At 37.6% G+C, this 12614-nt stretch overlaps 2 protein-coding genes and 1 long non-coding RNA gene across 3 annotated transcripts in view; all 3 read left to right on the forward strand.

Annotated features, from left to right (window-relative positions):
* Positions 1–12614, forward strand: part of LOC124178084 (5-hydroxytryptamine receptor 2A) — a 74510-nt gene that overhangs the window by 40508 nt on the left and 21388 nt on the right. Inside the window, exon 3 of the mRNA XM_046561225.1 lies at positions 12315–12547. Within this exon, the coding sequence (XP_046417181.1) occupies positions 12315–12547 (233 nt within the window). The remainder of the gene's footprint in view (positions 1–12314; positions 12548–12614) is intronic.
* On the forward strand, positions 336–2341 carry LOC124178097. Its single transcript, XR_006869739.1, has 2 exons — positions 336–1215; positions 1562–2341. It is a non-coding gene; the product is annotated as an uncharacterized LOC124178097 (long non-coding RNA).
* LOC124178095 lies at positions 2947–4100 on the forward strand. Its single transcript, XM_046561243.1, has 3 exons — positions 2947–3272; positions 3381–3508; positions 3610–4100. The coding sequence occupies exons 1-3, from the start codon at positions 3209–3211 to the stop codon at positions 3745–3747; spliced, it is 330 nt and encodes a 109-aa protein (XP_046417199.1). The 5' UTR covers positions 2947–3208; the 3' UTR covers positions 3748–4100.

Consider the following 12614-nt stretch of genomic DNA (forward strand, 5'->3'; position numbering starts at 1 on the left):
CATTTTCGAACCTCTAGAATATCATCGACGATGAGTTGGAAAAGGTCCGACTGTGATTCCGATATCGAATCGAAATATCCTGACTGAAAAGCCGATCCGATACGTTTTGTGGTGAGATATGCAGGGAGAGGTGAGAATAACTGCACCGTAAAAGAAAAATCGGCTTTAGGCTAACCGTCTCGAATTTCCCGTTAAAAAAAAATATTAATATCCGATTCGAAGTTCGAAATAAAAATTCAGTTTCGTGATTTTTGTTTATTTCGCAACCACTGTAATGAATCAACCGTTACAAATTTTGGAATTCCGAACACGGATCCGTTATCGGTGAGAAAAAAAAAACTTAGGCCCAAGAATTTCTACCAAAATCCGAATATTTTTAGATCTTTTTTTGTGATGTGATTGTTGACGTTGATTTTGAAAATCTTCTCGTACAATTTCTATAGTATAAATAGTATTGATACGAAGTCAAATATCAATCGACGATTCGCCGAAGTTACATTCGTTGGGTCAAAGACGACGCTGACATTTCCTCGTACAATGCATTTCTCGCTACTGTTAAGGTAAATATTAAACACAAGACTTGACGAGGAAAACTCGCGGCGGGAAATTCCGGGAACGGACCGCGGCCACTCCGATAAAGAGACTGTTTAACTTTCAGGGAGTAACCGACGGTCCAAGAAGTCACTGTCAGTTCTCACACAAACGTGTCGTTCTCGTTCGGTAAATCAGGTATACTTTCGAATGTTTATCCGCGATAATCGTTGGTTATCTAGGTTTGATATTGACCTTTGACCTCACATATCGCTGACAAATTTCCCTCTCCAACGCCGACTTTCGCCACTCTCGGAGAACTGCGGCAATAATTAGGACCGCCGTAACCGAAAACCACGGCAGAGCTTGATCGTCGGTCGAAACTAACGAACCTAAGCATGTGCAAAGTCGTTCTGATCCTCGTCCTGCTGGTGGGTGTGCCGCCTGCGGATCGCCTCGACCTTCCCGGGAACCCGAAGACGATCATTCCCCGTCAAGGAGGGAAATTTTGCGGTTCGTCGGCATGCGTCGGGAGGTTAAAATCTGTGGAAGGATGCCTTCGAGAAGTCGTCGGACGCCGATAGTCAACGTCTGGAAGTGTCAAGCGGCGGATTTGAACGCCCCAAGAGTTCCGGGGAGTCCGTTCCAGTCCAGGACGAAAGGACAGACCCGAAGTAATTCATCGTAAGAAATTTCAGACGTTGTTTAATAACGAGATTGCAAAAAAAAAATAAAAAACTCTGCCAACAAGTCCAGATTGTCTCGATTTGTGAATCAAATGCCGCGTATTGTTGAGTTTGAAAATTGAGACACCCTGTAACACATCTTTGGAGAGTCTTTCGGGTTGGTAATTGTTCGCTCATTTTACTAAGAAATAGTATCGCGCCGTGATTTTGAACAAATTGATGCAACGTTCGAAAAACTTGTCATTTGTTCATGGTCAAATAAATTTCTGTCGAATATCCCTATTCGTAACGTCAATTCTGCGGACTCGAAGCTGATTCTGAAATATGTTCGCTTTCTCTCGCAGGGAAAGCCTTTACGTGAACCAGCGCCGATTCGCATGATATGCGTGTTGTTTTTCAAATACATTGCGTGAGGTCAGAAACGACGAGCCATCGATCAGTTTCTCGAAAAAATTCGACACTTCGAAAGACATCGATTTGGTAATGTTAGTAATTTTCTTCAGGTTGTGCTATAAAAGCAACGCTCATCAAAATCCAAAGACCAAGTAAGAGTTGGAGATTTACTAACAGAGGCATGCAATTCGCATTTTTCGTTAAATCAGCAACTGATCAGCAATACTACACGCGGATCCGATTCGTATTCTTAGCATTATCACGCACTAGGGTAATAAAAGAAATTTCAAATGTAGGAAATGTTTTTTTCATTCTACTTACAAGCGAATGTATTGAAATTGCAATTGAATCTCCCATTTTTTGGAGATACGTTAATTTCGAATTCGCTTGAAGAGACGAACAAAGAAGACAAAAGACCGAATCATTTTTTCCCTAAGCTACCGACATGTGGAATAAAATAATACGTCAAACTCGAATGATCTTGCGTAATTAACGTAAAACTGGCAATGATCCGTGAATTTATTTTCTTGCATTTTCTAATCAGCTTTGGTCAAAAGTAAGGAGATGACCTATGGAAGAGTGACGAATCACGTCCGATGCGATATAAATATCAACGTTTTTTTCGACGTTCACAAATATATGCGGTTAAAAATACAAACGTTATCACGAGATATCCATTGTATTTTCAATAAAAATACTGTTAGTAATAAATCGAGGAAAAATTTTACCAATTTTCATTCGATTGATATTATCAATAAAGTTTGAAATAACATAAAAATATATATTGCGACTAATTAATGCACTCGAAAAATTTCCCGCGTAAAACTTGATCGATACTCGATGAGTGTTTCATTCGATTATAAATAATTCACTCGAACCAGATTTTTTGAAACCTCACAGCTGGCTTTCAGTGAATTTTAACACGATCGGTAATTTCAACGAAGCAAAATTTTGCTGCAAGACTTTTGTTACATTTCGTGTGACTCGCCGATTATTGGGAACAACAAAGCACCAGTTCGACAAATTAAAACTGACAAAAATATAAACACGATTAGCAATATCCACTAAAATTTGTTCGTCAGAAAAGTGTGACATGTTGTTATTAGAAATTATTTTTGCGTTTACCAATAGCCGTGAAAAAATATTTTCAACCCGAAAATTTCACACTTGCCAAGGACATACATACAATATTTTTCCCTATCTTGTAAAATAACAAATTTTCTTGACAAGTATATTTTTTTACACCTATTCATAGACGTAGGAAATTCTTTATAAAAATATTAAATCATTCTACAGATCGCAACGTATAGCATGATTTTTTTCCACTGTACTCAGTGAACATCTCGGATTGCGTGGCTAAAAACATGATCAACACGACGTCAATCGAAATTAATATCACGGCGCAAAGGCCAAAGGTTCACCTCGATTATCTTCACGCGACGAATCGCGACTTTCGCACGTACACCGTTCGTTTTATTTTTATTCTGCGAATTTCGATGAACTTTGACGAAAGATGAAAGAGGCGTCGGTATAATTAGAAGACCGACTGGAACGGAGAGTCAGTATCGATCCGACTGTGTAAAAATCTAGAAGCCACCATGCTGTGGAAATCGGGATTGATAATAACCGGCTTATTGGCAAGCATTGCCTGCGGATTTCCGGCCCGCAACCAAGTTCCGCAAGCTTCCGACCGCGCGTTTGCAAGCTTCGAAGAGCTGGACGTCGGCGTTCCCGAAGTAATCGCGGACTTCGTTCGAGATGACTCGATAACGGATTTTAAACTCGACGATTCGAACGTCTCACCGATTCGCGAAAAGAGATCACCGTGGACCGATGACGGAGTCTCGGACAGCTGTCCGAAGGTTTACGACTTCGTCGAAGACCCGGTTTTGGAAGCGGTAAGAAAATCTCGACGGTCGAAATTCAATTTTTTTTTTTTTCATACAAAATTTTTAATTAATTTTTTTTTTTTTTTTTATAACCAATCGAAATTCCGCAGGAATTCATGAAGTGTTATCGACGGGTACAAGAGAAATTGGCACGCAGAGAGAATGAACTGAGAAACGGCGGGTATTCGACAACCGAAACACCTGACGACGCGACAACGATTGGCGTTGAAGTTACTTCGCTTAAATAATTTCTCACGATTGGATAAAAAGAAAAAAATAAGTGCGGTAAATCATCGGAAGCATTGTTGGAATACGATATCGATTGTACGAATACGCAATGTGTGAACGTTTTTTTTGTATACATATGTAATTGAATTTCCGTCTCACCGACATTTGTAGAAAATTTCTCATCTTACAACGGATCGATGAAACTTGTCAAATAAAAATTAAACACAAATAGAACAAAAAAATAAAGAAAATATACAGCAACCATAAATTCAACGGGTTCGTTTACGATCAAAAAGTCTCGATAAGAGGAATCGCAAAATAAAGATTACCCGATGCAATTTATGGAAATAATGTTTTCTTTGGTGATGTAAAAGATTTTTCATTATTCCAACCAACCCAAATTCGCCAGCTGCAATTATTATGCGTAACAACTTACGGTAACATAAATGTCACAGTATATTTCATAATATAAAGAAGACCGAACATAAATTGTCTATGATTTGTATAAAAGTTTTATCTGAACAAACGACAACTGCAGGTTACGAATGCAGATGAACTTGTGCGATGTTATATGCAAAATATTGTTACTGCGGTTTTCACAAGTAGACAAAACTACGTTAAAAACAATAAAAACGATACCAAAACAAAAAGTCGGCAAACATAGGATTGAAAAATGTATTATGACGGATTTTTTTTGTACATCGTAAAGATATCTTTACGTATCCGGAAGATGCCTTTGCGAACCACGAGATTTCATCTCTTCGAGTTATCCAAAAAATCGAAACAGAGTAGTATCCGAAAACTTTGATCCAACGTGACAAAGTAAAAAAATCGTCGCACAGAATACATAGAATTCAGAATAATTGCAAATTCTTTGCTTTCAATGATCGTCTTAATTTAATCAATAGTTCTCAATGACTTCCAATCGGATGACCATGACAGAATTGATGCTAAAAAACAGAGGTTGGAACAGGTCCAATTCTCATAGTTCTAATCGTGGCACTTTGTCGTAATTTAAGGTTACGAAACTGGTCGACAAAAGCGAAGGAGATCAAGTGAGTGATCGATAAATCGAGTGTGAGAAACCGTTTCGCACAAAGCCAGAGGGGGGGGGGGGGGGGGGGGGAGGATATCCGCAGAGCGAGAGTACTTTGGAAGCATTAAATTTGAAGTCGTGAAGTCTTTTTAACTAGAGAGGAACGACGAGTCCCGAAGACTCGTTAAGGTTGGTCACTTTTGACCCAAAGACCCTCGTCAACGCCGGAAGAAACCGCCATTCGGTAGATCTCTGGAAGCGCCAACAACACCACAAAAGCCTTGGTAAGAGTCGTGAACGATTGTCAATCTCGATGAAAACTCACTCGAGTCGGTCCCAGAGATGCGCGCCATTTCCGGTTGGAATATATATATATATATACGCAATCTTGAACGAAGTTTGAATCTTTGACTTGGTATTTTTTTTTTTTTGTACTTTTAAATTTGGTCGAATTTCGTCCTCCGGTTGAGCTTTTTTTTCATCGCAATCAACTCTATTGAAAAACATTTCGAATAAGAAATTGTGATTTTTTTTTTTTTTTTTTTTTTTTATAAAGTAAATCGCGGAGTTTAGAAAATCGTCGCCGAGGGGGTGATAATTATTGTTTATTTTTCGCGAGTTTAAAGGAGGCGGAAAATGGATTGAAATTGTTTCTAATTGCTTGGTAGGTATAATCGAGTTTGAAGAGTGGTGGGAAAAGTGGCTTCGAGGCTGATATAGAAGGACAACCCTCTGCCGGTTTCCCTCGGGACTTGGAATTATGCAAATCGTAATTGAAAGTAACGATATAAACTGTGCCGGGTAGTCAAAACGCAGGGCCTCGAGAGTTTGCGCGAGGAAAAGCTCGGGGGTTGCAAAAGTAGCGGAAGTATATAGCAAAATCAAAAGATGAAGAAGAAGAGGAAAAAACACATCTCGTCGTCGCATAAAACATTTCTCTTGCCAAAAATATATACATGTATACGATATAAGTTTTCTTTTTTTTTTTTTTTCTCAAAGCATAATCAGTTGGCCGAGTCATCGTAAGCGAAAACACCCTAGAATGTAGGATAAAATGATTTTGGATAAAAAAAAAATAAAAAAATTTGTATCGTAATTTTGAGGAGCAACAAACAAACTTGCGGTATTATAGACAAGAGTTTAAACAATTTTCGTAGCCGAAAATCTACGTGTTCGAATTATAGTCGATGAATTGAGGAACCAATAATTATCGAATATGCTTTATAAGAAAAGCACGTGTGGGTAAATTTTGGCTACGAGCTTTCGGAGGACTGACGGAAAGTCTGCCGGAGTTTCGGCTCGATATTAATGACAGTATACATCAAAGTCTATCCCCGCCAGTTTCACCTAAATCTGAAACGGGGAGAAATTATTGCTTCAAGAGGAAAGCCAAAGCCAATTTACAAACAGCTGCTCTTTGCCTTGGGGCTTGACCATTCGGTGACGAAATTCATGCACCTCGATTTGTCACTTCGAGTAACATTCACGGATTTAAGGATGAACGGGAATCGCGGTCTGGATGATTAAATATTTCTATACCTGATTCGTAGAGTTTTTAAATCGTAGAAAGGTGAAGTATAAGAAAGCCTGATTGTGAAAAAGGCAGAGCCTAGAATGTCGGAATGTAGAATCGTCGAGATAAGTAAGGAATATGTTTGACGTTTCCTTGGAAAGTCAGAAATAAAGAATTGTCAAGATAAGGAATATATTCAAGGAATATTTTTCACCTTTTTTTAAGAACGTCTCTGGTCTGGAAAGTCAGAATATAAAATCGTCAGCACGGATAAGAAATATATTCGTTTCGTAGTCAGATACGAAAATGTATTTGATAGTATTTCAAAATGCAGAAAAATCGAAGTCTCGTCGTAACGATTCTATACTTTGGCTTTCTAGACTTTGTCCTTTCCACATTTCGAACTTACTACTAATCAGATTTTCGCTTTTTCATTTTTACTTTCTGAATTTTCTACACATTTTCCTCCACCCAAAGCCGTTCAAAAAATCTTTATCGTTACATGTCACCCAAATTACGATAGCAAATAGGAATGAAAAAACATTCCTCGTGTTACTCGAAGTTCGCTTGGCCTGATTAATTTTTACCACATGTGCAATCAATGTCGGATTCGTGTCAAGAGAGATTAGATCACATCCGACGGTATTCCCAAGGGTCGGATGACTTAAATACCAACGGCATACCTACGCGATTTACGTGTATAATTCATACGGGGTGTTACGGTTACGCCTCGACATTTTAAGCCAAGCTTTCGCTCCCCCTTCTTTACGGTGAGCATTCTAATTAGCGCTTTAAAGCCTGCAGGAACACACAAAGGGGAAACGAGCACAGACCGCATCGAGTGCAGAGAAGGCGGTTATTAAAAGTTGCTGTCTGTGCGGCTCGGGAAATTACGAAAAGAAACTCGAGAAATTTTTTCTATCTTAAAACCGCTACGACTCAGCTGCGGGCGCTTAAAAAGTAAATCTCAAATCTTATTATTGCGCCTTTGTAACTAAACAAGTTATCGTTGCTGTTCGTTTGTTTCTTTCTTTTTGTTTCTCTTTTTCCTTTGATACGATAAAATTCAATTTCTACAAAATATTGTGTTACAAAGAACATTTGGAGTTACAAAAACACGACATTTTTTTTATATACACGTTTAATGTACACGGTTAGAATTGATCTAGGAATGCTTTTTTTTCAATTTGTGATAAAGGATTTGAAAAAATTGATGAATGTTTTTGACGAGATGGAAATTAATAATTCAGGGCTGGTGGCCGTCAAATCGTCTCAAAGAAGTGATAATATTGACTTTAAGACTTAATGAAAGTGACTTCAAAGTGACTCAAAAGTGAAAAATCTCGTCGGAAATAAGTTACAAAAATCTATCACTGTACGCGATATTTAGCGAATGAACGAAAAGTGAACAATAACTATGATTTATAAACCTAATGTCCTTTCGATCGGAACTTTTCGTTACAGAACAGTGTGATCGCAATTGATTTTTCGAAATCAACCCGAAGTTAATTTGTTCGCTAAAAATGTTACGATACTTGATAAAAAAAAAAATCTCGTCTGGTGGATATTCACGTGCAAAAGAAATTGTCCAGCCAAATTTTTAACGCACGGAACTAAATTGTGACCGAAAAAGTGACTCGAGTGACCATTTTTTGAAGTTACAAAAAGTGACCAACGGTGAGAAAACTGACCGAATACCAGCCTTCGTAAAATTTGATTTAATACAAACGACGATCACTTTTTACTTTCGAAAAATGACCAGGAGAACTTATATTCGGATTCGAGGATAAAACCGATTTAAAAAAAATCTCAACTCACGACTATTGTACCTCGGACTGTGAAGAAAAAAAATGGACATGAATTATTCCAATAATTACACGATTCCTGATTGAAAAGACTCGTCCTAGCGGAATATTGAGGTGAAAGGATTTTTCATTCCGAATGGAACATGCTGGATAAACGTACCTCAATTACCGTTCTTTTCGATCGGCGAGACGAGCGTTCATCCGTTTCTTTTATATTCATTCATCCTACGTATTATCATTCCGGCTTTAACTCCGTGGAATATACGAGAAATTTTCCGCTTTGAAATTAGCCCCGTTCTTTTTTTTTTTTTTCTTTTTCTCTCTTTGCAGCTCGAGTTTTGCGGGCTTTTTCGTATTTTATCAATGCTATTTTCACTCGTTTATATTCATGATCGTGTATAATACCTTACATATTAGGCGTAACTTCAACCCTCGTATTAGCCGCTAATTACCGCGTTACCTAATTCCACCTGCCCTAATGGACATCCGACGTAACAATCATTCACGTTCACTTTTTGCCCCTTATTTACCAGGCAGCGGAAAAATAAATTTAAAACCAGAGATATTTTTAACTCAACTTTACCGCTTGAAAATTTGCAAGAAACGTGTCTCCTGTTGTTCAAAGTTTCAGAATCCCAATATTTTCAGAAAACTGACAAAATTTCGAAGAGCTTTCAAAATTTTCATTTCACGATTTACAATTCAACAATTCATTTTTAATTCTGGCGATTGGAAAATGGCGAGTAAAAAGAAGTGCTCAACTGATGAGATAAATAATCTTGCACTGAGAAGAATCCACATGAATCAAAGTGAGCAAATCTTGTTTAAGCGATTCGAAGTTTCTCTAAATCATATTTTCACCAATACGAATTTCAAATCGTTATCGAAAAAATCGCTGGCAACAAAACTCGATATCGCCAAGTTCGTGCGGTCGCCGTATCTATGTTTAAATTGTATTTTCGCGCCACAATCGGTAGATTAGCCACCCGTATTATCGAGGGATGAGGAGAACGAGGGCTTTGAATTGTAGCCAAGCACATGTGAGCCGGATATTAAGTTCACGCTTTGTTTCCGTTTGCGGCTTTCCCAGAGATTGGTTATCGCGCGGTTTCGCAGACCGCAAGTTAAACCCTGAATTACATATCGCGAAAATTATTGAACAAACGGTTGTTTACTTGTCAAAAAAAAAAAACGATCGCTGCAAAATTTGTGTAAATTTTCCTCAATTACTGAAGTTGAAGAATTTAGAAAAAAGAAAAAAAAACAAAAAAAAAAAACGAAACGTACGAGATGCGTAAATTTCAATCAATACATTTAGTTGTAGAAAATCTGTCGGTAATGTTGTAAAAAACAAAAAATTCGCTACACGATTCTCTATACGTGCGTTAAAAATTGAACGATTATGCGTTTAAATTAATCGTAGAAAATGGTCGAGTCGTATCAAATTGGTGGCAGTTTTTTCGTTTTTTGTTTCGAAAAAATCTGTGAATTGCGAAGGAAGAATTTGTATCGAAAATAGCTCGTAGATTGGTTATTGTGAATAAATTTCGTAAAAGCACTTCGTATTTCGGGATTCGAGAGAATTGACGAGTGAGTGAAAAAAAAAGATCCGACAACGGAAACAGCGAGATGAAAAGCGAAGAGTTTAAGAATAAGAGAGGAGAATGAAAAGAAAACGAATCTCGTTTTCTTTGCTGTATGAGCGCAGAATTTTCGAGCCTGTAATTCCGTGGTGAAATCATGCCTTATTCGCGGTTCCGTGGAGAAAAAAAAAAAAAAAAAAAAAAAAGTTCGAAGTTGTTAAGGAGCGTGCCTTGGGAACGTGGTAATTTAAATTCTAAGAAAAAGGTGATTAAGTAGATTCCGCCGCTTTCCACGAGCAATCCTTGAACTTGCCGTCACGAGCACTTTCTCTTTTAACCCATTGAGTCACACATTATTGAGCCGAGTCAATTATCATAACAAGGAGTCGCTGATTATGAGTCTCAAATCAGATTTCAAAAATTCAAGATTTTGGATCCAATATGGCTTGACGATAATTTCAAATTTATTCAAATACGATCAAAAAAACTCTCGTGCGGAGGTTTTCAGGGACGCTGATTGGATTCACTGTACTGAATTTTCAAAATCTGATTTCACTTTCGTAATCAGCAGCCCCGAAAACCCGTGAACAGAGTTTTTTTTTCCGGATTTCATCGAATTTCAAATTTTCGTAATCAGCGATCCTGAGAACTTGTGATTTGAGTAAAACATGTGTACGTGTAGAGAGATGTTGAGTCAATTTGTTTCTAACAATAATAATTTACATTATATCGCAACAATTAACCTCGAGTATTGAAAACCTATTATTGTAATATCAGAAATAGAAAAGAAACCGCAAAGAAATATGTCGAAAAGTTCTCAAAGTATACGAAAAGTCGATATAAAATAGATGGTAAGAATACTTATCATTATGACTAAAAGGGTTAATTTGAAACACCGATCAAAGTTAGACCACCTCCATCCAAAAACTTTTAAGCATCACGTAATCAGTGTAGGTACAGGTAGGTACAGTCCGTTGAAAAAGCTTTGAAATTTCTGAAATTGTGGAAAAGATTTTCTCTTTTTTTGGATCCATTATCTCTGTAATTGACCAAAATTTTGTCGCTCAAGTTTCCATTCAAAGGAAAAATCCAGCCAATTCAGTATCGAATCAATCTATTTTCGATGCGATTCAACTCGCTCGACTCGAATCCTGGTTCATAATTTTATCAACAATTATTTCTCTTCGTTATTCTGTTTCGTTTCAAAGCTTTTTCGGCTGACTGTACGCTCTAAAACATCTTCAACTCCAGGAGCGTAAGCGGACGAGACAAGGTTCACCCTTTTAACCCCGAGTCACGTAAACTTTCAACATTTAATGTGCCGAGCTTCTTAGATCCACGCGCACATCACGCGGAATTCCGAAAAGGTGTTTCAAGTTTTGACTTTCACAAAAATTGTCGGATAAAAAGCTCAACGATACCTGTTTTACTGAATTTTTCTACTTACTGTAACAAATGAAATTTTTTCTCAGTGTATAATTTATTACGCGTACGTCAGGTAGACGCGATTACGTTGCAGAGGGTTTAAAAGCGTCGCTGTACGAGGTGTTGAAAAATAACCACAACTGAGGACGAGGTCAAGAAGGAAAAAAAGAAAGAAAAAAAAAAATATATGAAGGGCTGTTAAGTTACGAGGTAAAAAATGAGAGCTGAAGGTGAGCTAAAGATAAACATCACGAGGGTCGAAAGTGAGGCATTTTAATTTCAGGTTAGAGCCGTACGTTTCTTTTTTTTCTCACCAAGGTTTGGCTTCTTTTTTGTAACGCCTTTCCGCGAGGGATTAACGTCCTCTTTCCCTTCTCTCCGAGCCCTATTTTTTTTTTTTTTTTTTTTTCATCCACCATTTTTGTTTCACCTTTTTTCCTTCCACTCATATTCGCAAAAATACCCTCAAAATATAGACAAGGAGAAATTGCGAGGATGATGAAAGGCGGATACGTTTTTGTCTCGCATAAATTAGGCACGTATAGTCTCTCGTATCGACACTCGGGTGTGAAACGTACCCCCAAGGAGACAATGTGCAACAAAGCTCTCACGTATCCGCAACTCGGATTGATGTTTGACCCGATTTACATTTTAAAAGCTTTTTTTTCCCTCGATTTTCCTTTTTGTTTCTCCTCTGGGTTTTTTAGTTTTTTGTTTTTTTGTTTTTTTTTTTTTTAAACCCCTCTATCTATTTGAATTTAAATTTGACCTGGTATTTACGATTCAGAATCACCCAACTTACACTCGCGACACGCAGGATAGAAAAAGGTCTGATAGGCGAGAAAAATCGTTCAAAAACTGTCTAAATTTTCAACGATATTTCCATATTTTTTTTAACCCTACTAAAAGTATAATCGGCAAGTATTTATTTTTTCGCCAGTTTGTCTCTTTCATTCGTTCGAACCGAAAGGGAAAAACAAAAATTGAAAGTAAAATTGTTTAAAGTTGATTGAATTAGTAAAAGAATAAAAAAAAATTGCTGTACCCGTTGCAGAAGAAAAAGAAAATGCCGGCGACAGAAAAAAAAACGACGCAACACGACGATAATTGATTTAAAATTTCATATATCCGATGCGAATTTATCATGAGTATAGGTGTGAAAAATTAAAAAAAAAAAGAAAAAAGAAATAAAAAAGTCTAACAATGGTCAAATATCAATTTTCAGGTTATTTCCCACTGCCGGCTGTCTACTGTCTGGCCTGGATGTGCCTCGACGTGCTTTTCTGCACAGCGAGCATAATGCACCTCTGCACAATATCGGTTGACAGATACCTGAGCCTCCGTTACCCGATGAAATTCGGACGCAACAAAACGCGCCGACGAGTCACCCTCAAAATAATATTCGTATGGCTGCTCAGCATCGCTATGAGCCTTCCTCTAAGCCTCATGTATTCGAAGGTGAGTTTAAACGATGATAATCGATAAACGCAGTTTCAAGATAAATAAAAATGAAACAGAAACGCAG

The sequence above is a fragment of the Neodiprion fabricii genome, chromosome 3 (assembly GCF_021155785.1).
Source record: "Neodiprion fabricii isolate iyNeoFabr1 chromosome 3, iyNeoFabr1.1, whole genome shotgun sequence".
NCBI classification, from domain to species: domain Eukaryota; kingdom Metazoa; phylum Arthropoda; class Insecta; order Hymenoptera; family Diprionidae; genus Neodiprion; species Neodiprion fabricii.

Bases quoted from the DNA above. Each gene is read 5' to 3' on its own strand.
- LOC124178095 (XM_046561243.1), top strand. From the start codon at position 3,209: ATGCTGTGGAAATCGGGATTGATAATAACCGGCTTATTGGCAAGCATT. The intron at 3,273-3,380 runs CCCGCAACCAAG...ATGACTCGATAA, and splicing joins CATTGCCTGCGGATTTCCGG to CGGATTTTAAACTCGACGAT. The intron at 3,509-3,609 runs GTAAGAAAATCT...GAAATTCCGCAG, and splicing joins AAGACCCGGTTTTGGAAGCG to GAATTCATGAAGTGTTATCG.